Source organism: Thunnus albacares, chromosome 5 (assembly GCF_914725855.1).
Source record: "Thunnus albacares chromosome 5, fThuAlb1.1, whole genome shotgun sequence".
Lineage (NCBI taxonomy): Eukaryota > Metazoa > Chordata > Actinopteri > Scombriformes > Scombridae > Thunnus > Thunnus albacares.
The window spans coordinates 20331567-20358284 of NC_058110.1; the positions used below are offsets into that span (position 1 = coordinate 20331567).

Genomic DNA, 26718 nt, shown 5'->3' on the forward strand with positions numbered 1-26718 from the left:
ATTGTGATTGTCTCAATCCTGTCACTGTCCTGTTTTTTCTGTCTTTGTCGTGTTGTTTCTTGTGGTCCCTGGCCTTCTGGCCTCCTGGCCTCCTGGCCTCCTGTGCTCCTCCCCAACCTGCTCTTCCCTCCACACCTGCCCTGAATCAGCCTCTTCAGCCCTGCCCTGCTGCCAGTGTTTCCCCCAGCCAATCAGCTCCTTGCCTATTCTCCTGTTCACCTTTTCTCTATTTCTTCGTTAGTTCAGTTTGTATTTAAGTCCCGTGGTTCGGTTCAATCTTTGTTGGATCATTCATTCTGTTTTATTTCACTTTGCCTGCACTTCTGAGTTCTGTCCCCAAGTTGGGTAAATAAATACTGATTCTTCATTTCCGTCTCCTGCATTTTGGTCCACCTGCTCCACTCCTCGTAACAGCGATATCTTTAATGTTTTACACTTTATGTGTCATCTTCAATGGTTGATGTTTTAATGATATTTTACAGATAAGGAGTTGTTGATGCCAAAGGCAAAATGTCCTCTCCAGTGGACAGTCAAGTTGCATAATGGTATGTTAATGTATTTTATTCTTGAATAAATTTGAGCAGCTGATACACACAGTTTCTGTAGAGGTATTTTCAGTTCATTCATTCATTACAAAGCCAGATTAAAAACTCAAGTTCCATTTGCATTGAATATGTGTATGTATATTTATGTTATTTCAGATTTTACTATGACCTTATATATGAACCTAGTCCCAGATTTTGTATTTTCTGTTGACCACTGACAGAAAACACACTAATACAGGCCCAACGTGTTTCATAGAAAGGAACAACTGTCTCACAAAAGGAGATTTCACTTCTTTGACTGAAATGACTAACAGTAATAGATCAGTGTTTGGTGTAACAGGGAACATTCTTGCACATATTAACCCTGGCCTGTGTCACACACATGTAAATGTGTGCTGTTAAAACTTGTTTTGATGACCAACTAGACCTGAAAGGATAACTAGAGAGAAGAAGAACACAACGTACATTCAACACTCAAGTTATTGCCCAAGCCCATTAAACAAAGTAAGATAAATGATTTTATTTTTAGTTGAAGACTGGACTAATTTTAGCAAAGAACATTTCTAGTCATTGAAGCTATTAAAAGTGTTGACAGGATTAAGCATCATATTAGCAGCAGGACTATGAATGTTTAAATTGCAAGACACCAGAATATTTAAGGTAACAGAGACCAGAGTAAGTTCAGTCAGCGGGCAACATCTCCTGAGACTGAGCAGCACAAAAGCGTTATAAAAAAAAAACTATGTATGCATTTGCTCCTCAGGATATTGACACATATTATGAAAAATAAACTCCCCGCTATCTTGTGACTGATGTGCCATTAACTCTATTTAGACTTCCAAATATAGGATCTTGTTTTCCTCTTATCAATAGGTAAATAGCAAGATAAATCCTTTAACTGCTGGGATGAAGAGGTGAGGGGTTTGATAACCTGCTGGGATGTATAGATTTCCTTGTGGGCAGAAAAGCAAAATCTGTTCTTTTCCAGACCTACTTCTTAAAAAAGGTTTAATTTGAAGATATAAGTGTATTTGGGACATTGACTTGACATTATGTTGATATCAGAACAAACAAAAAGGCTAATTTCACTTATACAGCAATTTTCAAAACAGAAATTACTAAGTGCTATATGAGAAGAAGAAAAGGAGAAAGAGGGGGATAACAGCATATCTTTGAGGCTGGTCTTAGGTGGTAGCACTAAACACAAAGTATAGCAGATGGTTATGTCATTAGTTTTGCAGGTATTTGGTCATAAAGCAAATGATTGAACAAACAAAATATGAAAAGTTAAAGGATCATCAAAGTTATTACACTTCATCCTGAGGGGGACATGAATGTCTGTACAAAATTTCATGGCAATTCATCCAATAGTTCTCGAGACATTTTACTTAAAACCATAAATGTGAACCTCACATTGGCGCTCAAGGAAAAGTCAGAGGATCACCAAACTCCTTAGGATTGTCTGTGAACTATGAGTGTCTGTATAAAATGTTGTCCCCATCCATCTGTTCTAGATGATATATAGATGAGATATTTCCTTGAATAAGTGATAAGTGACAGTGATAAGTAAATTATGACCTGCTGGTGATAGTAAAGGAAAAGTCAGTGGATCACCAAAGTCAGTAGCATTCATCCTCCAGGGACTTTGAATGTTCGTACAAAATTTCATGGCAATCCATCTAATAGTTGTTGAGATATTTCAGTCTGGACCAAAGTGGTAGACTGACCAACAGACAGACATTGTGATTCAGCTAGAAACAAGGAGAATTAAGTGTATAATGTACAAAATAAAAGTTATTAAATCAAGAAAAAAGCTAAAGAAAATTATGTATTGGATGCTTGAACCTGCCTAATGCCCATTCAAAATGCTATAAAATGATTCAAGATGTGCTTCTATGTGCTTACATTAATTGATATTTGTTGAGAAAATTAGCAATTTGCAAATTTGACTGTTTTTTAATGTGATTTTAGCCAGTTTCATGTCATCAGTGAATTCAGATCCATTCTTTGTGAACTAAGGCCTCCCACACAGTTGGTCAAAGGTCCTGATGAAGAGTTGGGATCAGAGCTGGCAGTGTGACAACACTGTCTCTGACACATGCAAGTGAGAACATTTCACACGTGGAGGCATGTTCCTATATACAGCCTGACCAGGTGTCACTGATTAATCTGCACTGCCTACCGTAAGGACCACATTGTTTTGCTCGCACTGTTGTGTAATACAGTATGCTAAACTGTGAGTGGAAATATTGTTAGCCTGAAATAACACTGTACTGAGATTTGTCACCTCCAATAACCTGTCCAGGAAGCAGACACACCTCCTGTCACAGTTGGACTGTCTCTAAAATGATGATCATGTGCATTGTGTGTTTGTGTTTGTATGCATGCCGGACTGTGTGTGTTCAGTCGTGCTCTTCATCACTTGTCCCCTATAAATTGTAGCATCAGACGTTAGCCTTTAGCTGTTATTTCATAGATTTGAACAAAGGTGCATGCAGCTGCTGAATCAAAATTGGCAGCAAACAACAGTATAACTATAAAATCTTCTCTCAGACATACTGTAACTGCGGGCACGTTTTGAGGTTGATAACACCGCATAATAAAATATATTGAGTGTTGTGGACATGTGGAAAGGTTTGCGCTCTTGACTCCGTCCTTACCCAGAAGTGTTATCAAGAGGGTTTAGCTAAGGTGAGGAGTCCCTTCAGATAATTTCTTTATCTTCTTCACAAGGCCCTTTATGTGGATGGGTTGACCTCATTAACCTCTTTCCTAGTTCTTGTTCTGTGTTCTCCATGTTGCCATTATATTTCCTGCATTCTAACTATACTTTGGGCAAGCTGTCCTCACTTAAAACAGTAGCTTTATGTTCATATTGTTCATCTTTGCTTTGCTTCTTTGTCTTTTGTAGTCTCATGTGTATTCTCGTGTATGTTTATTCTTGGAGCTGTGAGCATGAGAGCTACTGAAAATCCAGTGATTAATGATCTGTATGGTTCTTCATACTTTACCAGTAAAGTTTATTCTAGTTCTGATTGTGATTAATGCTTCATAAGCCATGCCAAGTTTGTGTAAGCAAGCATATCAAACTGTTTTTTTTAATGTTTTTGTGCATATACATGGATGTATATACAGATTTGTGGACACATAAGTGTGTTTTTTCATGCACAGTAAATTTATTGTCTATATATTCATTCAGATACCCTTGTAGACCTTTTGCACACACTCACACACAAGTTGATGAGTCATCTTCTGCCTCGTAGCAGCTGTCTTATGATCAGCTATGATTACTGACTTAGCTCAGAAACATTTCCAGAATCAGAGGCTTTCTCTTTCAATCTGACTCAGAGAAACTCATGCATGCATTTGTCATGAGCAGGCTTGATTATTGCAACTCTCTGTTAATGGGTCTTCCAAACAAAATAATCCATAGATTACAATTTATCCAGAACTCAGCTGCACAAGTTCTAACCAATATTAAAAGATCAGACCATATAACTCCAGTCCTCCAGAACCTTCACTGGTTACCTGTTGTTTTCAGAAGGCAATTCAAAATCCTCCTTTTGGTTTACAAAGCACTTGCTGGTCTGGCTCCACAGTACATCTCAGACATGCTGTCAGTTTATAACCCCAGCTGATCTCTCTGGCCAAAGGTGGAAATCTCCTCCATGTGTCTGGAGTACTCTCAGTACTTTCAAAGTCTGATGAGATGGCATTTGGTATTTATGCCCCTAAAGAATGGAACAATTTGTCTGCTGAACTTAGACTTGCCCCAACACTGTGTGGAGCATTTTCTTAAACATACCATATTTGTATAGTATGTTTGTTTGTATGCGTGTGATTTAATGTGTATGTATGCATGGATGTTTCTGTTTATTTGCACATGTTTACTGTTTCTTTTTATGTAAAGCACTTTGAACTGCTTTTGTATGAGATGATGCTAAATAAATGAATATAAATTTAATTGAATTGGATTGAATTTGAATCAATAGACTATTTAAATGTCTAGAATTACAGAGTCTGTAAGCTTTGCTCATGATGGGTCTATAACTGAAAGGTTAATGTTTTTTTCACATTGGATATGACATTTATTCTATCCCCTTTTGCATCCAAAGAGTCTCTACTCATTTCTTCCAGAGTACAGGCTGTTTCTCTATTTAATGGGCAAGTCAGGTACCTGATAACATCATGCTTCTTATTTGTTTCAAACAAATTATAGAGAAAATTGCATGTCTTTCAGAACCCACTAATAATAAGGGGTGAAACCTTGTTTGAATGATCATAAAGACTGTTTGCCCAGCCACTTGTGGAAACCTGAACAGACCAACAGCACGATTAGCACTGGCTGGTCTATTTTAAACCTTTTCACTAGTGAGCATGCTATTGCCCCCACTCACAGACAGCAAATAGCACAGAACACAAGACAGACCTGCCAGCAACTGAAAATACAACAGTCTCACAAAATTGACGTCATCTCAATTCAAAACTTCTGAATCCTGACCCTGGATAGCCTCGGAACACCGCTGGTATGGTGGCTGCTTTCTGCATGTATTTAGCTAAAGTCATGCTAACATGCTACTGCTCATACTGCAAACTGCATGTGCATGTCTGCCTGGAGTGAGGTGACCTGTGTATGTTTAGCACACCCACTGATAGTGTCAGTATCGTCTCCACAAGAGTGTGATTTGGTGGGCTGCAGCTGCTCAGGGGCGTAACAGTTTAGGAATCTGGTCAACATAGAGAAGAAGGCCAAAACAAAACCTGAGAGGGTCCTCTCAGCTGTTTGTCCTGATATTAGTTTTAATGTTTTATGGTATGTATGTCTTACATTTTAACTGGATGTACAAAAACAACTTTCTGATGCAGACCCTTTTGAACAACCCACTACTCTATAATCTGCTGTCTCATTTGCAACCTTTTATCAAGTTTCTTTTGTGATTGCTATAGTTACATTAAATCAGTATACTTGAAATACCTGCATTCACTGAAACAACCACGTGTCTCCTCTTCTTCTGTGCATTCAGTGCATTCAGTTGCTTACTAGAGCAAAACATCTCGTAGTGATTCATTAGCTAAGTTGGGGAAAAAAAGAGAAAGTTGAACCAAGTGTTCTTTGTAGTCAGATATAGTACACCAAACTTAATTACATAACAATTCAGTGCTTCATTCTTCACTTTGGGAAACTGTAAATGCAGTGTTTCAATCAGGCCATTTTAATATTATTCCAATTACAGCTGTGCTTTGAGCTCAAATTACACACAAAGATTGCAAAGAAAATCTAAAATGGAGACCCAGTGTTTAGTTATCAGTTCACGGGTTTCTTTTTATATGATGTGACCAGATGTGGTAGCAACATACTGTGTGCTACTGTTGTTCTATTTTCAGGTTGAGAATGGCACAAGTGTGTGTATGAACCAAACTCCCCCCTGATGTTCTCTCATATTTTTTTCTCTTATGTGTGTTTGGCTCCGCTCTGCCACAAGATCTTTCTCTCTGTACTAACAAAAGTGGTGCAGACATCCAGAGCAGCAGTCCATGGATCCTCCAGTGCAGCATGCAGAGCATGGCTCACTTCTGCTCAGGCAACTGGAGAGGATGAGAACAGCTGAAGAACTCACCGATGTGGTGTTGTTGGCAGAGGGGATTCCCTTTTCTTGCCACAAGGTGGTGCTGTCTGCATTCAGCCCTTATTTTGAGGTAAAGTGGCCATGCATAATACAGGCTGTTGGAGTTATTGTGCTTATTCAGGAAAATACATGATGATGTGTGTTTTCCAGAGCTGATACTAATGAGCATGTCAGCAACCAAATATGTTGATGATACTATTATAGTATAATTATGTCATGTTCCGGTATTTTGGTAAATCCCTGTGTACAGGCCATGTTTACATGCGGCCTGAAAGAGACGCAGGAAGGAGAGGTATGTCTCAGAGACACTCCTGCTCACAGCCTGAAGCTGTTACTGGACTACATGTACCGTGCTGAACTCCCCCTTTCCAATGACAACATCCAGGGGGTGGCTGCTGCTGCCTTCCTGCTCCATGTAGATGGAGCCTTCAGGTGGGAAAAAAGAATCAGGATGTTGATAATTATTCCAATAAACTAACATCAGCAGGACTTGTTCAGTGTTAAAGGCATCATGGTAATGTTATCCTCCCTGTAACATCTTCTGTGAAGTAAGTGTTGGACAATTTTTGCTACTGCTTCAGGTTGTGTCAGAGCCACATGGAGGCCCGTATGGACTCTTCCAACTGTGTTGGTCTGTACCACTGGGCCAGAGACTTGGGGGCCACTGGGCTGGCTGACTGTGCCTTTAGATATCTCTGCCAACACTTTGCACAGGTGGGAAATTTGGTATTACTAGTGTCAAATTTTCTCTTAGAGAGCCATAAAAATATTCCTGGCTCCAAGATATAAGACCTGAAACATAACATGACCTGATTACGATTTGTGAAAATACCTGCCTTATAATATGTCTAATAAGCCCTGTAGGACCAACCCGTTTTAAAGGCTCAGAACAGATGATCTTTTTGATGATGCTCCTTGTTACAGTTAAGCTGTGTAACATGCCTCCCCTGATCTCTGACTCTAGTTTTTCAGCTACTCAATGCTGCCACTAATTAACTTTTTAGCACTGTCATACACAGGTGTTGAGATGTTTTTGCTTTGATATTTGCTACCATCCTCCACATATTGTCTTTCTTTAATTCACTCATTCCCATTGTTTTTTGGCCCCGTTTTTATCTGATTGTCTCTAGGTTTGTGAGGAAGAAGAAGTGCTGGAGCTGGATGCCCAAAGTCTTGCGGATCTGCTGGGTTCAGATGACCTTAACATTTCACAGGAGGAGGTTGTGCTGGAGCTGGTGCTTCGTTGGGTGGAGAAGCGCAGGGGGGACTCAAACAGCGAAGCTCAGGCTGTGGAGTTACTCAGGCGTGTCCGGCTGGAACTTGTGGACCCTGGATTCCTCCGTAAAGCCAGGAGAAGAAACCCGGTGAGAAGAGAAGAGCCAAATAATAAAGGCCAAGAATCCTGATCCACATTTATCAAGGGATTAGTAGATTAATAGATTACTGTGCCTTGAAATGAATCTTCCAGGTTTTGCTGAGGGATGCGGAGTGCTTTGGGATGATTGATGCTGCTCTCCAGACGTCAGGTCTCTGTCAGACATCAGCTCCGCCTCGGCCAGCCCTTCGCTACGGCATGGAGACCACTGACCTGCTGCTCTGCTTAGGTGGGGTGGATGAGGAGGGAGTGCCTGCCCGCCGTGGAGGACTTGCTGACCTCAGCTTTTGCTTTGCCCCCCATGACAGAAGGACTTACTACATCCCCTCTCCACTGAGGGGCTCTGGGGGCATGGGCCAGATCACAGTGGGGGCTGTGACACGAGACAACAACATAGTGGTGGCCATAGAGGCAGAAGACCAACACAGGATGAAGAGGGTGGATATCTACAGGTGTGTGTGAGAAATCCCTTTTTTTTAATGGATTGCATTTAATGCTAGATCTGATCTGCATGTTTATGTTCCAGGTATGATAATTCGGAGAAGAACAGCTGGGTGGAGCTGTGCTCAGCAGCATACAGGGACATGTATGCTTTAGGGGTGTTAGGTGACGCCCTCTATATGATAGGTGGTCAGATGAAAGTGCATAATCATTACATCATCACAGACAGTGTGGAGAGATGGTCACTGAAAAGAGGAGGCAGCTGGCTCAGCTTCGCTCCTCTGCCGCTCCCTTTAGCCTGCCACTGCACCATTACCCTGAAGGACCATCTCTTTGTGCTGGGGGGCTGGACACCACAGGTACAGAATAAAGAAGAATAAACATTGTTCTGCAGTCAATACAAGTCTCCTTGAGCAAGAGGACATTTATTCATTATCAAGGGCAGGCTAGCCTGTTGAAAAGCAACAAGAGATTTTCCCCACAGGGATCCGTAATGGACAAGTGATTGAAAGCCACCATGTGTAGAATTTGTAAATGTTCCTCACTTTGGCGCCCCCAAGTGGTAGATTAAAGAAAGTATTCAAATAGTATCCAGCAGGATTTTAAAGGGGACATATTATACACATTTACAGTTCTATAATTTTAGTCTGGGGCCCTAATATCTTTGCATGATTTCTAGTTCAAAAAACTCCTTACTGACCATTTGTGCTGCTCCTCAGTTCAACCTCTGTCTGAAACAGGCCGTTTTAGCCTCTGTCTCTTTAAATCCCCCCTCCGAGGCCACTCTGTTCTGATTCTCTTGGAATCAGGACAGAGTGGGCTCTTGGAAACTACCCCTCTGTACACTTTTGCTGGCTCGGGAGGCCACGTAAACCATAGTTGTAGGATTTGACTACTTTTTCTTGTTCTTTTCTTGGAGTGTTAACTTCTTAAATACATCCGTACATGTTTGAGCCAAAATCCAATCCGAAATATGAGAGTAGACAATGCAAACAACACATGGAAAAACCTGGGCATCAACCTTAGCAAAGTAGAAAAAAACGTTGCCAATAAAGCTTATTACTTGCAGGCAGCATTTCTATATAAGTTAAGCTTGAGTTTTGGTACTTTGACCATGTTTAGCATAGATATCCGACATTATATATATATATATATGTAAATTACAGAAAACCACAAAAATCACAATATGTCCCCTTGAAAAAGACACTGTGGCAGGCAGCAATGCATCAATTATCACCAGGATTGTCTTCATTTTCCGCTATGAAAACTTATGTAATAAGAATTATATGAATGACGTTATTAACTCATAAAAAATCTAGCACATTGTGGCTTTAAAGCAACCCAATTATTTACAGTCAGATAGTGATTCAGTTTGACATTTGCTTTCTCTCCTTCTCTGTTTCCTCAAGGATATAACATCTCATTTCTCACTTCTCACCCCATTTTCTCCTTTTGTTCTCTTCTCTCCTCACTTCCCTCAGCACCTGCCAGATGAAGAGCCAGACAAGCTGAGTAACCATTTGTTTAAGTTTGACCCTGGTAAGGACAGGTGGACGGAGTGTGCCAGGATGAAGTACTCCAGGTACCGCTGCGGCTCAGCTGTCCTCAATGGAGAAATCTACATACTAGGTCAGACAACAAGACAGACTGCTATTGTGCTCCTAAATATATTTGCTGTGTGGGAAAGAACCAAGCAAAGTGATGTGTGTGTGTCCTTCAGGTGGCATAGGATGCGATGGAGAGGACCGTGGACAATCACGTCGCTGCCTGAGCTCTGTAGAGATCTATAACCCGGACACAGACACCTGGAGGGCAGGACCAACGCTGCCCACTTCCCTACTCTCCCTCCGAACAAACGCTTCCAATGCTGGAGTAGTGGAGGGAAAGCTGTACCTCTGTGGATACTACAAGGCGGCCGGTCAGTTAGTGAATGCCCGTCAATGCTATTTTAAACATCTCATCAGTTTAACTTAATGTTGAAATGGCTGTTTTCTGGCTGAAATGTTTCTTGTTGCACAAACACAAGGCCCACTGCATCTGCATCAGAGTTAGGGAACGCCAACTAACTGATGCGGCAGTATCTCTGCAAATTCCATTTTGGTCAGCCATAACTTACATACTTTCTCCCATGACTGCAGGCCGTTATGAGATCATCACCAAGGAGATTTTGGAGTTGGACCCCGCAGACAATGTGTGGACAGTGGTGGAAAGACGAGCAGCGATGCACGACAGCTATGATGTCTGTCTGGTGGCTAACCTCAATCCTCGGGACCTCTTCACACCCTAATTAATCTCCTCCTGACTCTGAGTAACAACAATGCCAGGAGCCAGCGTGTGTGGGAGCTTCTGTCCTCTAAACGTCATACAGCTTTATCCAAACCTGGAAATCACATAAATCAACAGCAAGGTCGATATACATGTGAAATCTGGATGTCTTGTCATTTGCTGTTGGTTTGCTGAACAAAGCAACTGAGGTGGAAAATGTTTGCAAAGCACAGTTTTTAAAATTTTTTTAACAATCAACAAATCCTCATACCTAAAAGACAAAATCGACAGTTTTATCCAAAATGACTCATATGACCTACTTTACTTGGGTGAGCATTTTCTGATCGTACACCTTTATAGTTAAGGTTTGGTAAAGTTTAGACAACCAAACCGACAGGAAGAGTGTGAAATGATCATGCTCAGCAACATTTACTGTTGGTGGGAGGCAGGATGTGAACTATGGTCTCTGGGGTCAAAGTCAGACACTTTTGCAGCACTTTAACAATGTCACACTTCCTTTGCTTTTTCCTCTGGAAGACAAGAATCATTAATCACATGACCACAAGAAGACAAGAGCATGATTGTCACCAAAGCTTATGTGGTGTTTTAAGCAACTGCACCAATGACCATAGAAAAACTTACAAGACAGCAGACTTTTAAAGAGTTATTAAGCTTTTACTAATTATTTATGTTAATAAGCCATTTAAATTCTTTATGGATCAGTGATAACGCAGTATAATGTATTAATAAAAACACATTTTGGGTTTCAAAGTTGTGAGCCCACATTCAGGACAAAAAGTCTTTCAAATTCCTTTGCTTTGTCCCTGCGTGAATTAGTATTTGGACTCTTTTGACCATCCTGCCCTCTGAAGGAAGGATGCAGAGTATAATAATGATATACTAACATTTGTTACTGCAGACTTGATTTCTTGTTGCAAAGTGATTTATAAGAAATCAAGTCTGCAGTTATTACCAAAAAAGAAGAAGATATTTTACAGTTATTACTGACTGGAAAGCGTCAATAAATGATTTGTTAAGTGTTCCACAGATGCTACAGCCATGACAAATGATTAACTTAAGTATGTCTTATTTTATAGTAGTTCTATATCCTGTTATCATAAAAAGAGCAGCTTTTTCATGGTCTTTATAGACTATATGAGGGTAATAAATATGTACCAGTTAAGTTGCCTTTCCACAGATGAGCATCCTTTTATGTTTCTTGGTTATTAACATGTAAATTTGGAATAAAAACAAATGAATTTAATCCTTCAGTCTTTCCAACTACCATAAACCTACTTTGTCTCTCTGACTTCAAAGCTTTTGCTTCCTCCCAACTTCTTGTCCAAGATTTATTTTCTCTGAGCTCACCGCATAGCCAAGCATCAACAAACATGTCTGATTGAAGTGGCGGATTTAGGGTGAGTGTCTGACCCGCTTGACATTCCAGACATGCCTTCTTCCCCTCTCTCCTGCTGTGGAGTTGGTCAAATACGAGCCCCGTCGGAAAACCCAAAATGATCCAAAATCAGTGTGACGCGCCTGGATGTTGCTATGACAGCTGGCTGTGGAATGAGGAGGCTCCACCCATCGCTCCGGACCATGTGGTTCCCAGCGCTCCTGTTGCTGTGTTTTTTTGGGGGGAGAGAGAGACAGAGAGAGAAGAAAGTGCGGCTGCAGCTCAGATGGATCGGATGAGTTCTCTAAATGTGTTAATTTTAAGCCATTAGATTAGTTTTGTTAACGCTCTATATGGGCAACTTCTGGCGCACAAACAAACACGTCAGCTGCTTTTGTTCTGAGCTTAAAGTAATTTGGGGATCTGGTCCCCACTGGAGGCTGCTCCTGACAGGTGCGCAGAGAGGATGGGCAGACGTGAGGCGGACAGCAGAGGCGCAATGAACACCAGCGACCGCTCCGAGCTCGGCTGTCTGCAGGACGCGGAGTCCGAGCGGTCTAACAGGCTCCACAGCCGCCGTCCCTGCAGCGCGGACAGCCGGCTGAAAGACCCAGACATGGAGGCGGCAACGACTGCCAAAGCGCCGCCGATGGAAGTGAAGAAGCACCAGCACAAACACAACTTGAAGCACCGCTATGAGGTGATGGAGACTCTGGGTAAAGGCACCTACGGCAAAGTGAAGAGGGCGGTAGAGAGAGCAAGCCTGAAGACAGTGAGTGTTGAATATGATGTGTGTAACAGATGTTTTTTAATCCTTATTTAGCCTACCCTGGAGAATAATATGTTGCTGTATGATAGACATGTTACTAAAACCAATATTTCTGAACCCTCTCTGATGGCAAACCCACACAAAAAGGTTTACAGAAATGTGACTATGCAGCTCCAGGTCTTGTCTCCGCAGGAGGTCTTCAGCAGTCTCCCTGTGTGTGTGTGTGTGTGTGTGTGTGTGTGTGTGTGTGTGTGTGTGTGTGTGTGTGTGTGTGTGTGTGTGTGTGTGTGTGTGTACCATGTATTATTCATGTTTTTTGGGATGAAGACTTTTGGATGAAGGTTTAGGGTTAGGCAAGTAGTGGATATGATTTGGATAATGGAAGTCTCCAGAAAATGAATGTAAGTCAGTGTAATGAAGTGATGGAAACTTGACTGTGTGTGTGTGTTTGTGTGTGTGTGTTTGTGTGCACTGAGGTATTTGTTTCTGTGCCTAGAATGTTGCCTGTTGGTTACTGATTTATCGATTGTTTGACTTTATTTTCCACCTGAGTGGAAATTTGTCTTTGGCTTCTCTCAAGGAACAGCAAAAGCACATACACTACGCATAGCACAACACACCATTAAAAACATACAAAATATGCAACATAAATATTGATTTGGAGGTGGAGTTAGGCTCCTGGATGATGTGTGTGTGTGTGTGTGTGTGTGTGTGTGTGTGTGTGTGTGTGTGTGTGTGTTTGTGGGTGAGCTCATGGCTTGATGCTGAACCCAGTTCTTCCTTCCTGTGCTGCCAGGCTGAGATGCCTTTGGTCTGACTCACTCAGCACTTGAACAAGGGGATAAAATTACTACAATAGGTCTCTCCTCCAATAGGAGTCTGACCCTCTTTACCAGCACACAAAGACACACACACACACAAAGACACACACACTCAGACTTAAATACAGTAATAATATAATATGCCTCTGTTTAACTTTGCATTCTGAATATCCAGGTTAAAAACAGAATGCGGTGCCAGATTACTTTGAATAATCGCAGGGTTTATGTCTACAGTCAGGCCTTAATCCGTCCCTCTGTTAGGATCTGAGCACAAAGAGACAGAGACCCCGTCAGCCCCAAATTCCCCCTGTGTTTTTTAGTAAACAAACACACTGTAATAGGGATAATCTTTTTCACAATGGGATTGGTGAAGTGAGGCTGGCACAATTCCTCTGGCTGCTTTCCCTGTAAGTCTGAGACCTGCATCTGTGAATAAGAAAGGGCCGAGAGAGGGAGTGAAAGACAGAAGACAGTTAGGAGACTGATGGAAGAATAAACAGACAGGAGAGCAGAAAGAATCAGCTATGCTGTGTGTGAGTGTGTGTGTGTGTGTTTGTGTGTGTGTGTGTGTGCAGGGTGAGTGGGTTTGGTAGGGCAAGGGAAAATGCCGAATTCCTGGAGCCTGTAGCCGGTACATACCAAGGATTCTTTGAAACAAAACGGACATTATTTTTGGAAACAAGACCAGGGGGCTGTTGTCTGAGTGCGAGGAGGATGCAAAGAAGGAGGCAGTTTTAGAGTGAAGAAGAGGAGGAGGAGGAAAAGATTAAAGAGTCGGTTTGAGACTGTTTCAGGAAAAATGTCTGAGTGTCTCTTCTGCGTTGCTGCAGGAAGGGAATGTGACTAATGTACAGGGTGAAATGGAAGGAAAAGGTGATGGATACTGGGTCTTGGGTATGCAGGGTCACTAATCTGTTGTAGGTCATTTACACTGAGCCTGACTCTACTCCTAATCTGTCAGATCTGTATTTCCATTCAGAAAAGAAAAGAAGTGCACCTATTTTGCTTCACATGTTTTTTTTTTCAAGACCAAAATACTTCCAGCTAGCAGACACTGCATTTTTCCACCAACCAACAATTCTTTTTTTTGACAGTTTCTCTCATCTTTTTAGATACAAAAACCCAAACCAGATGTTGTTTGGGTTGTTGTTGCTACAATATATGAATCAGTTTGCAATGCTATTTATCAGATTAACTAGTTTTCTATCAAACAGTAAAATCATTTATTTTGTGCATTAGAACATTTGGATTTTGATGCAGAAACAGTATTGTTCAGACCTACTTGTGTTATTGTACTGAGTTTAGGGCTGCAACGATTATTCTCTTGATTAATCGATTAGTGTTTTGGTCTGGTTTTGTCCCAACCAACGGTCCATGACACACAAGATATTCAGTTTATTATCACAGAAGACTAAAGAAACTAGAAGATATTCACATTTATGAAGCTGAAACCACAGAGGTTTAGCATTTTTTTTTCTTTAAAAAATGACACAAAACAATTTTGATATACAACTGAGTTTGTGTATTTGTCCTTTTCGTATCCCCCTCATTAATATACGGCACAGCTGTGAAGTTCCTGGTTATGGAAAGGGACAACTTAAGGCTGTGTCTGTGAGGTCAAGGGTTTATTTGGCAAGGATCCTGTATAATCCTGCTGTTAAATCCTTCACAGATGCACCAGGGATCTTTATTGATGCTCAGGCTCTTGGGATGTGTATGTGTGTATACATGAGAGTATGTGTGTGTGCATGAAGTCATCTGTGGGAATAATGGACAGGAAGTGAGTGAGCGCCGGAAGAAGTAGAAGAAGAGCAGAACAGGAAAGAAAATGACCAACTTTGTCTAGTTTATGTCTCTTTATATATTGTACATCTGTATTGACTGTACCATTACAACATGCGTGGTATGTTCCTCAACTATCCACATTCTCTGATATTGTAAAAGAACATCTGATTACATCTGCATGACTAATACACTTACTGTAGCTACTTATGTTTCCTACTTGCATCTAGTTACAGTTTGGCATTTTCAGCCAATATCTCACACTCAGCACATTGTTTGGATGAACAATGAGACATTGTTCGGTAGAGGGATATTTTAGAGGTCATACTGAGACATGACGCATATGTTGCACATTTGCATGCACATCGATGAGATCACGCACATAACCACACTTCCTCCTCACACACGTGCCCATTCAAAAAGGCTCTTAGTGCCCTGAAGGGTGAACAATGCCCAGAGTGTGTCTCCCGTCTCTGTGCTGTGCTGATCAGGCCATAACGCCAAGAACAGTGGGTAAGTCATGACTTAGAGGGACGGTGAAGTACTTTTTTTCCCCCCAGGAGCCCTGAGTTGACAGACTTTGACATACAGTATTACTATTTTATCTATTCCTGCTGTGTGCTGCCTCCTACGCCCTCCTTTCTCATCCCTGCAGCTTATTTCATATTCTCCCCTTCCCTTCCTCACATCGCCTCCCCAACCAGCAGGTATTTGGGTCAGAAAACATTCACGGGCATGCAAGCGTACCGCACATGTTAAAAGCTCCCCAAGCTTGGACGTGCGCCATTCAGCTGACAACCACTGAATATGAGTGGGTTAGTCTCTGACCCAGCACCTCTGGTCTGACAGAGATGCTACATCAGTCTGGAGTGTCTGGTGATGCAAGAAGAAAAATCATTTACACTTGAATTTAGAAAAGATATAAACCGAAAAAGCCAAATACTCCCTTTTGCTGGATAGTGTCATATCAGTTATAGGTCAGTTTAGTCCGGTAGTTCCCTGGAGTGTGTTTGTGTTGTGTTACATAACCATTGGAGCGTGTGAATTGTGTCTTCCAATGTCTCGTAGATGCTTCTTTTTCCGGCAGCTGAGAATGCCAGAGCTGTGACCCATGGAAGAGGCCTGTTTGCCCATCGGGACAATCGAGAGTTTGACAGAATTAAACAGAGGTTTGAACAGTGCTATGTTAGGATGTCAACCTCATAAAGTAGTCCTGTAGCTTATCCAACTCCTTATAACACATCTCTCGCTCTCCATCATATATTTTATTTTATTGTATTTCTAAACAGAACACCCTGATGTCTTATGACCTCTGTCTTGTCCTTTTATGGTGGTGTTTTGGTGACAGTTAAAGGGTTTAATGGCTGATGTTGGGGTGTCTGATTTGCTGTGTGTGTGTGTGTTCGGTGGTTGGGGGTTACATTGGGGTACAGTGAGTGCCTGGGATTAAGGGAGCAGAGTGTGAACAGTGCAGCTGTCAACCTTCTGCCTCTTGAGCGTGCTCAGATCACAGGAGACCTGCTCTCACCATCCAGCCTTTAAAACCACATAATCACATCTAATACCCAGAGATTTTATTTGTGTATGTGTGTGTGCATGTGAGTGTAACTGTGTCAACAGTATGTATGTATATATGTCTTTGTTTCCATGCATGAACTGTGCATCTACTCGAGTTGTTGTGAGGGAAGTGAAGGGGAAAGTTGATTGGTGGATTTGCAGAGGAACTAATTAAAGAGGAATCTGTGTTGGCTGGCACGAGTTCTGTGAAAATGGGCAACAACAACAACAACAGCAGCAAGGGTTGTACATAGTATCACCAGGGTAACAACTGTCCCCTGATGACCTGCTGCTGTGGAAGACGGGCTCTCTAGAAAGATTAGTTTTGTTTAGCTACCATCCATCCACACTTGATCACCAGAGCGATCAAAATATGTGTGATTTGATTCTTTGTAGACTCAGTAGTGTGTATTCTTTTTTCAGGTGGCAATCAAGTCGATCCGCAAGGAGCGCATCACTGACGACCTGGATAGAATTCACATCCAGAGAGAGATTGAGATCACCTCCTCGCTCAGGCACTCCAACATCATACGCTTTCACGAGGGTGAGACTATAAGCACACACACACACACACACATAGACACACACACACCTAAAGTCCTAAATATTGTTGTGATTGAGTATTAAGTGTCATCACCAAATAGAGTTTTGGACTCTGAATGTTGCACAGAAAGTGAGAAGTCTTGTAAATTTGATTTATTATCAGTGACGAACAGTACAGATAAGAGTTACTGTGAAATCAAAGTAGGTGTCATACTCCTTTAACACATTGGTCATATCAGCCTGACACACATAGCAGTGTTTATAGGAGTGTTGTGCAACATTGCCAATAAAGGATAAGGCTGCTGGTATTCCATATTTTTTACGGTCAACAAATCCCATTTGAATACCAAAACCTACAATGGATTGATCCTACTAACAAGTATTTGCTGTGAAGCAAAGCTTAACTTAGCTTCTCCCTCGTTGCCATTGTAGCTTTGTTGGTTTTTGGTTTATTCGTAGAATTTGTTGACAAATACAAAACTATAAAATACGGTATCTCCAGCCTTATCCTTTAAATGTCTGTAACATTCAGTATATTTATATTTTTGCGAGATACCTAAATGTAATTAAGGGTAAAAATATCAAAAAGGAACCAGCAATCCTTCATATGTAACTATGTTGTAGACTTCAGTTAACCTGCGGGACACTTTTACTTTATGAAACTTGTAAAAATGATAGACAGCGTGCATGATTTCAGGTTCCTTCTCAGTCTATATAGAGTCATGTAAAAGTGAGATTTGGGTAGTGATTCGAAAAAACTGTAAAAATTTGAGTACACAACATGAAGCAGTACAAAATTTCAGCAATAGCAAGAAAAAAAGCAGACTCAAACACATTTACCACAAGAATACCAAATTACAGACTCATATAGAAGACATATACATTGATCCACACATATCAAGCTTCCAGGCTCTTAATTATTCATGGTCTTTTTAGCTCCATTTCCACACAAGCAGAATAGCCTGAGAAACACAATAACACACTGTCAATGTGTCCTGCGTCTTGTGCAGTGTTCGAGAGCCGGGATAAGATCGTGATAGTGATGGAGTACGCCAGCAGAGGAGAGCTGTACGATTACATCCAGGAGAAGAGGAGACTGCCAGAAACAGAAGCCCGAAGCATCTTCAGACAAATCACATCTGCTGTCCACTACTGCCACAAGGTACACACACACACGTACACTCTGTTGATACACACATACTTTCTGCAAATGCACCACCACCGGAATTCAGTATGAATTAGGGAACCACATGTATCCACGTGCTGAACTGCATGCAGCAGTATTCAACTGTGCACAAGCAAATACAGTACCACTAAATCCACTAAATCCTAATCCTAATACTGCAGAAAAAAGTTGACTTGAGTTTTCAGATCTCTCTGGGTTAAGAGCCTTGATTATTTTTTACCGTCACACTCACACACTGACACATTTCACAAACTCTATATGAGCTTCCATCCTCCTTCAATATTACTGTAAGCCCTGGTAAACGAACAAACTCTACTTTGTTTTATTGCTGTGTACGTAAAATCTACCTCTGTGCCAGAAAATAGGAATTACTAAGGAAATAGTCAAATCCTATTAAGAAAGAAGAAGTACATTACAGTAAAAGCGAGTATCTGTGCCTCACAGTCAGCTGAGTTGGATATGACAGAGATGTTTTTGTTTTTATATAATTCTTATTTTAGCAGTTTGGTTCCTTTGTGAATTCCTCACATTAAACACAGAGATTATCATTCAGCTCCCGTAGCTTTGTAGTATGCAGGAGGTGGATTTTGTGCTCCTCGTGCCCTGAAATATTGTCCCAAAATAGACATGCGTGTTCCGGCATGAATGAATTATTGAATATGCCTCTGAGGTATGCAGGGCACATGGAGGGATTATCTTCAAGAGAAAAATTAAAATAATTCAGAGTCATTTTACTGCTTTTTTTTGTTGTTGCTATAATCCATAAATCAGTAGCTATAATAATAATAATCTGGTTAACCACATAGATTTCTTTCTTCTTCTTTTATTTCCCTTCGTCTCTGCCTTGCACACACACACACATGCAGGCTTACATACCGTACATACTGTACACAGAGCATTGTCTGAGGTCATGGGGTCATTTCCTCCACTTAAGTGCTCTGAGGAGGATGTAATTAACGATAGAGAGGAGGCTATTCTGGCTCATTAGCCTGTGGCTTTAAGAGAAACTGACAGTAACGTTTAAAGTTTCCCTGCGTCACACGACTTCCTGGGTGGCCACAGTGATCTATAGTGACATTGTCTCCTCTTATGATGTACTACCGACTCAATAACAGGGAAAAGCGCTTGATGAAATGGTGATCCTGCGACAGCCTTTTCCTCCAGTCGAACCTCCAGTGTACTCTGACTCTTTCGTCACCGCACCCCACAGCTGTCTACATTCTGTGGCCTCTCGTTGACTCCCAGGTGCTTAATGCCATCAGAGGATCAAATCGCATCTCATCAGATGAATTAACCCAAACAAAGCACTTCCTCATGCTTGATGACGATTAAACAGTCTGAGAGCCTCTCTCAAGGCTCAATGTTACGTCCGACATATGGCCCTGCAACACAAGGCCCGAGTGGAATGTTAATGGTCATAAAATAATAAATGAAAGACAAACGTCCCGTGCACCACAGGCTGAATTTATATTGTAAACTTCAGACATTTCAGACTTAAGTTTGCATGCAGAGAGAAAACATCTGACTGTAAACTCGAGGGAGGAGGAACGCAGGACCTCACATGTCTCTGCTCTCTTGCAGAATGGTGTTGTGCATCGAGACCTCAAGTTGGAGAACATCCTTTTAGATCAAGATCTGAATGTAAAGGTAAGATTGCTTGAACATACAAACCTGACCATTCATATCACTTTTTAAAATAGAAGCATCATGCATGTTTTGGAAAAATAAATGTTGAGTTTTCTTCCAAAAACCACACATTTATATAATTTATTTATGTATAAAATAAAATAGGTGAGTCCTCTTCAAAGGGATTGTTGATGAGAGTCAAATACATCATGAGTTATTATAATGAATTGTCTGAAGTCCCCTGATTGTACTTTTGTTTTGGAACATAAAGGCATAGAGTCGGAGAGTTAGTGCAGCTGGTAATGGATTATCTTTCCAGCTCGAAAATAAAATGCACATTCAGAACATACATTGGAACATTTTCAGCCCACAGTAACTTTAATGTGTTGTTAAGCTATGCACACTGAACCAGCACAAACATAGTGCCAGGTCTTATAAAAGAACCAAGGGGTCATTTTTTGCCTTATTTGGGTACTCCTCTCCTTATATGGGAGCTGCACACGGCCAAGGAGAATGCAGGGAATCCAGTGGCAATCGCTCCAATCGAAGGGTTTTAGTATAAGTATGTTCTGTCTGTCTGAAAGAAAACACTATGTGCAGACGTCTCAGCAGCCCTTCATTCATTACAAACCTCGAGTTCACCACATCGGCCTTTAACAGCATCCGCTGCAGGAAATGACCTACTCTCTGTGCAATGCATGTGCGTGTTATGCCTGCACAAGTTGCCTGCTTAATGGCATGTGTGGACAGCATGTACAGACAGACGTGTGAGGTAAAATGCTGTATCTTGGTCAAATTTGTAGTCACAGATTACACAGTTTTTCTGTTTTCTGAACTGAGCATTTTGAAAGTGTTTGCTTCATTTATATTATTACACAACTTTCAACAGTTAAAAGACACCTCACATATACTGTTTTCAACCAGATATACAGTTCATAGCCTTTGTATTAGAAATGTCTTGAAAGATAGGTTCACAATTGTTCAAGTCTGTCCTAAAACAATTTTCAAGGGCCCAAACAAACAGACACGTTTTTCTTGCTGTAATCATCCCTCCTGTTCATACAATAATGTTAAGAGATCCCTTCATAATGTACTTTGTAAGTGATAGGGGACCAAATCCACAGCCATCCTTCTGTGCCAAAATGTATTCAGAAGCTTATTTGAAGATACTATGAGGCTTCAGCCATCCAAATTAGTCAAATCAAGTCAATATCTTTCAAAGATAGCCTTTTTAATGCCAAATACCCTCATTCTCAAATACATTTTTTCCCAAAACAAGGGCTGTGGATTCTGTCCCCCATCACTTACATTGTAAGCACATTTGGAGATCTTATAATGGTCAGTATGAACAGGAGGAATTACAGCAAGCAAAAGCTGTTTCAATGTTCATTTGGGCACCTGACTATTGTTTTAAGGCAGACTTGAAAAAAAATGTGAACCTATCTTTTAAGGCACTGGACAAAAAAATAAACAGCAACTAGAGGTGAATAAACCCTTATTCACCCATTAAGCACATAACATGAAAAAGTACACTTGGATAAAAACTATGATGTATTCATGCAGAATGGACACATGAGGCTACAGGATCTATTTTTTCAACTCACTGCTATAATGAAATTTTGCTACAAAATCCATCATTTCAGTAATCAATCAAAAAACAATCACTCTGTTGAAAAGTGAATCCTTGATTGATATTGAATAAAATACAGACACTGACATGATAACTTTTCCAAGATTTAATCAGTTTTTTATTCAGTATACAAGATGGTAGTTTGTTTAATTATATAAAGCCACAAAAAATGGCTAAACTCCATCCTTACACAATATTTTCACCTCAAACAGCAGCTTGTGAACAACTGTAGAACATTTACCAATGATCTGTTTCAGCACAGCATGTATATAACAGAAAGTAACTTCTCACAACAGTCTATGTAATTCCCGGACACGTGTACAGGAGACGTTTGTATGTTTAGAAAAAAGAGTGAGCGATGTACGTATGTGTGTGAGAGTACAGGAGCCTCATACAGATGTGTATTAACACTGTAGGACTCTGACACACACATACACAGCATAGCTTGTAGAAAGTGAAGCAATATAAACAGCACAACTCACATTTTCAGTCTACACATCATTATTGTCACTGTATGTATAATATCAACTGTGAGCTGACTCGTATACAGTGTCATCTTCCATCTGTGAGGTCTCTGTTTCCCTGTGCCTCGGTTCCACGGAAATAAAGCTGTCATGTTGAGTATTTCTAACACCAGCGGGGCTGATAGTGTTCTGGTGCGCATGTTAATAATCTCTTCAGATAGAGAGGAGCCTCGGTATGTCTGCGTATGGCACTCGCAGCCTTGAGTGAGTGATTGTTCCGTTACGTGAGTGTAAGCAGCCTGATGTTTTTGGCCCTCTTCTCTTTCCTCACTCACACTTACTCTGGCAAAAGCTCAGCATACCTATTATTGGCTCCTTTAAAAGGAATTGCTTTGAGTTATTGTGTTTTTACCACATGGGTAAAAGTCTGCAGTCGTACTCACTGAAAAGGAATCTGAATTGCGTGAGGATGAGTGTGAGTGTTATGAAGGATTCAGTGTGATTAGTTCATAAGTCTGGACTGAGATCTGAGTACTGAGTATGACAGCTGTTAGGTAGTTATGTCATCTGTGACTGGGACTTGCTGTCACATCAATCCTTTTGTCCACTTGACACAAAAATATGAACACACACATACGCTCTCAGAAGCAGTAAGCCTACACGAAGGAACACAAATTGAAACTAATTCATGTCGTCTCTTTTTCTTACTTCACAGCTGGCTGACTTTGGCCTTTCCAATCATTTCCAGAAGGGCAGTCTGCTGCAGACATACTGTGGAAGTCCACTCTACGCTGCTCCAGAGATAGTGAAAGGCCTGCCATACCAGGGGCCAGAGGTGGGTCAACAAAACACATTTTCTTGTCTCCTGATGAAATCCTCTTCGCCAACATTTTGAGTCCAGCATTAGGTTACATCATAGTGTGACGTTTGTACTAAGTGCTGTTGCTGGTGAGCTGAGATGATATCACTTGTTAGTGTCACCACATGTGGTTTTGTTTTTGTATTTAAAGCAATTGGGTTTTTTTAGCCACTTTGTGGGTAGTGCAAAAAGCTGTAAACACAACATTGAGATATTATCACTTTATCACAAGTTTAATTTGTCTAACAATAGTTACAGTTGCCTATTTATACATCCAACACACACAAAGCAACATTAGCATTTGTTGTGAGTCATGTTTCTGGCCACACAACACAAAGTATATCAGGGGAAAAAGTCCAGTATTCACCCCCATTTAAGCTCTGTTTTGGAAATATGTTGCCCTTCAGCCAAATACTGCAAAATGTTCACAGCTAGCTGCTACAAGTTGATGAGAGTGGTAAGACTGAACCAAAAACTGTAAAGTTGTGGGCTGTAAAACCAAAATAATGAGCTTAAAGATGCTAAAACTCTCTGTAGAGCTGAGGGAAACTGCAGTCAGGTGAATCTTAGTGGATTCAGCACTACCTTTTGCATTACACATAGTTATTTGAACCATTTTTAAATAAATATTTTTATTGCAACTATATATGCTGCAGAGGAACCTCAGTATGGGTCGGGCAAAACTCAATTTTCAATTCTATTAGATTCTATAAAGCTGAATGTTAATAGAAAATCTAAACATGAAGCTCTCTCCTTACTTTTGTCATGTTGAAATGAAATCAAATCATATCCAGCCTCATCATATTAACTTGAATCCTGAATTTTATGAGAGTTGTGTGCGTAGGATGTTCTTCATTATCTGTGTTTCTGTGTGCTAGGTGGACTGCTGGGCACTGGGGGTGTTACTGTATTCCCTGGTGTACAGCAGCATGCCATTTGATGGGGCCAGTCACACTACGCTCACAGAGCAGATTAGCCAAGGTCGCTATCGGAGACCCAACCCCCCCTCAGGTACACCGTTACATTGTCCATGTCTTGCTCTATTAACGTTATGTATCATATGTGATTGCTTTGTGTGTTGTTGTTACTAGTATCCTTTTATACACATTACTTTTCATTAGTTCCACTTCTATAAATAACTGTTGACTCTGTTCCCTCCAGACGCCTGCGCTCTTATCGACTGGTTGTTGACAGTGCGTGTGGATGAGAGGGCCACCATAGAGGACGTGGCCAATCACTGGTGGGTGAACTGGGGTTATGAGGAGAGTGTATGTGACTGCCCTTCATCTCCACACCAAGACTGCCCATCCCCCTTGTTAGCTCGCTACATTGACTGGCAGAATCGGGTTGCTGCTACCAGCAGTATGACAGTTGACCCAGGGTGCCTATCCTCTGAGTCCTCCCATCCATCTCCCCACCCCTTTTACTTCAGCTTACCTCTGAAGGGTGATCGTGGAGGAGGAGGAGCAGGGGGAAGGGTACGCGGAGGAATGTCAAGCCTCAGGAAGTCACGCAAGGAGAACGCAATTCCCCAGACTGCACTCGGAGCGTGCGGTGGTGTCTGTGCAACAGCGGCCTCCTCCGCTGTGGCTTCAGCCACTTCCACCATTGAAAGGAAGAAACCCAAGGGTATTCTGAAACCCCAGAGGAGTTTTGACTCAGTCTTTCATAACCCTCCAAAAGAAAACTCCCCCTCCCAACCGTGCAACGCTGCTCCTCAGACTTATCGAACACATGCACTTGCCCATGCTGAAGTCCTGTCCACCAGCCTGCCGCCCCCCTCTACATTCAGTCAGCCCTCTTCTAAAATGCCCAAGAAGGGGATACTTAAGAACCTGTACGGAGGGGAGTCAGGTTATGGTTCTTCCTTGGAAAGAAGAGGCTCTGGGGCAGGAGTTAAAGAGAGTGATGCAGATGATTTGTACTCCCACAAACAGTACACTTGTCTTCCGGCAGCAGAACATAGTCCAACCATGCGTACAGAGGCAGTAAGAAGAAGGAAGGGTATTCTGAAACGTAACGGCAAGTTCTCGCGCAGTCTGGACCTTTCTGATGACGGCCACTCGTCAGCGTCTTCAGCCCCCACGATGTTCCCGGAGGCTTTGCAGCAGCTCTTTCAGGCCACAGGGGGCGCAGAGGGCCGCTACAGCCGTCCCTCCAGTGTGGTGAGCGAGGACAGCCTCTTTTCCTCCGATTCCTTTGACCTGCTGGACCTCAGCGCCCAATCACGTCGCAGGATTTTCTCCCGGCGGATGCAGCACAGTGCGTGCAGCTCAGAGGAGGACCTGGAGGCACGCAAGACCAGTGAAGAAGGAGAAGGGCAGAAGGAAATGCTAACATAAGAGACATCATAAGAGACTTTTCTGAGATAATCAGTGCCTGCCGTCTGGAAAAGAGTTAATGAACTCTGGAAAGGTTGCATCTCGAGTATGTGGACTCCAACTGAGCATTGCACCATTTCTTGGCATATCTGTCTACGTTGAATGATGAGTTAAACTGTACACACTGACAATTCAACTGGCAGTGTGTCATGACACTAAGTGGTACCGAAAGGGGATCCAGTATCTGCTAAATGGCAGATGGGACCTCAATGTGGCAGAATGGACACACAGTTTAATGAACTCTCTCCGACCTCACCTACACAACAGATCCTCTGTTTAGATCCTACAGCAGATTTCTGTTCAGATGAGCCTTGCAAATCTGAGTCTGACACTGACATGCACTGCAGATATTTGAAACTGTTGAGAAGTATACCTGAGTAACGTCATGAATATGTGAATCCAAGCATTAGTGTGCCGATAGTAACAAACCGACAAGACCTAAAACAACTCTAATGTGATGATAAATTCTGCAAAACCGAACTGTTGTAATATTGCACCACTCATTGTCATTGAGTATATTTGTACCACACAGTGTTGTACTGTGCACAATTTGCTCCTTTGCACCAACAGACACAGTGTGTATAACACGTTGCTTTTTACCATGACACCACCAATGCTGCTGTGGACATTTAAATAAGTGACGTATGCAGTAGATGTATGCAATTTTAAATGTGTCATTTTCATACTGTGAGAAAAAGAATTGTGTTAATTTTGTTCAAGCATTTCATACTTTCTTTTTGGAAAAATAAATAAATTAATTATGTGAACCTGAATACTTTCCAAATGTTTTTTTCTGGTGACAAAACAACAAAATAAGCAGGAGGTGAGAGATTAAACGAGAATGAGAAGAGTAAAGACAAATATTATGAAACACAGGGCATTTTTAAACAAATTACCCTTTTATTCCAAATGTTTCCCCTCCTCTGTAGTTCAGGACCCCTTCTCTTTTTGGCCTCGAGCATGACACAATACAGAGATTCAAGGAACATTGTTTATGAAGGACCAATTTGATTGATTTCCAAAGTTCTGTTTCTCCATACGCAGATCTGTATTGCCCTACAGACTGTTTTCATTATGGTTCATGCACTTAAATAGAAATGCTTTGGAAAGAAGAAAACAGGTCCAATAAGGCTTCGTTGAAAGTATTTAAATGCGATAAATTTAACCATTAACTTACAGATCTGTGGTAATTTGAGAATAAATGTGCTTTAGAAGTTTTAAAATGTTTAGAAATCTCACTTCAGGGTACACTTAAATTTTATTTGATCATTTTGTTTAAGAGAGTGATTAATACATCATCTGTGCAAAACTACATGTTGGAAAAAAGTAAACAATGAGGCATTGACGCATGCAAGCTTTCCCTTTGTTTCCTTTATTGGCTTTCACTAAATACTTTTCTAAACACAGTCCTCGTGCTTTGCAGGCCTCTCCTCAGTCTAATGGAAAGAGAT

At 41.3% G+C, this 26718-nt stretch overlaps 2 protein-coding genes across 5 annotated transcripts; both read left to right on the forward strand.

The window, feature by feature from the left end:
• Nucleotides 1-262: 262 nt before the first annotated feature.
• LOC122982592 (kelch repeat and BTB domain-containing protein 12-like) lies at nt 263-11514 on the forward strand. Of its 4 annotated transcripts, XM_044351995.1 has the most exons (11): nt 263-345; nt 483-545; nt 6029-6242; nt 6423-6604; nt 6754-6886; nt 7303-7536; nt 7641-7999; nt 8074-8347; nt 9470-9617; nt 9709-9906; nt 10127-11514. In XM_044351995.1, the coding sequence occupies exons 3-11, from the start codon at nt 6081-6083 to the stop codon at nt 10273-10275; spliced, it is 1839 nt and encodes a 612-aa protein (XP_044207930.1). In that variant the 5' UTR covers nt 263-345; nt 483-545; nt 6029-6080; the 3' UTR covers nt 10276-11514. The 4 variants fall into 4 exon arrangements, with proteins under 4 accessions (XP_044207930.1, XP_044207929.1, XP_044207931.1 ...); XM_044351994.1 differs by lacking the exons at nt 263-345; nt 483-545 and adding an exon at nt 4932-5071; XM_044351996.1 differs by lacking the exons at nt 263-345; nt 483-545 and adding an exon at nt 4932-5071 and having other exon boundaries at nt 6054-6242.
• Nucleotides 11515-11609: 95 nt separating this feature from the next.
• Nucleotides 11610-26001, forward strand: LOC122982591 (NUAK family SNF1-like kinase 1). Its single transcript, XM_044351993.1, has 7 exons — nt 11610-12421; nt 17002-17122; nt 18132-18283; nt 19889-19954; nt 22743-22862; nt 23765-23897; nt 24048-26001. The coding sequence occupies exons 1-7, from the start codon at nt 12116-12118 to the stop codon at nt 25226-25228; spliced, it is 2079 nt and encodes a 692-aa protein (XP_044207928.1). The 5' UTR covers nt 11610-12115; the 3' UTR covers nt 25229-26001.
• The last annotated feature ends 717 nt before the right edge of the window (nt 26002-26718 follow it).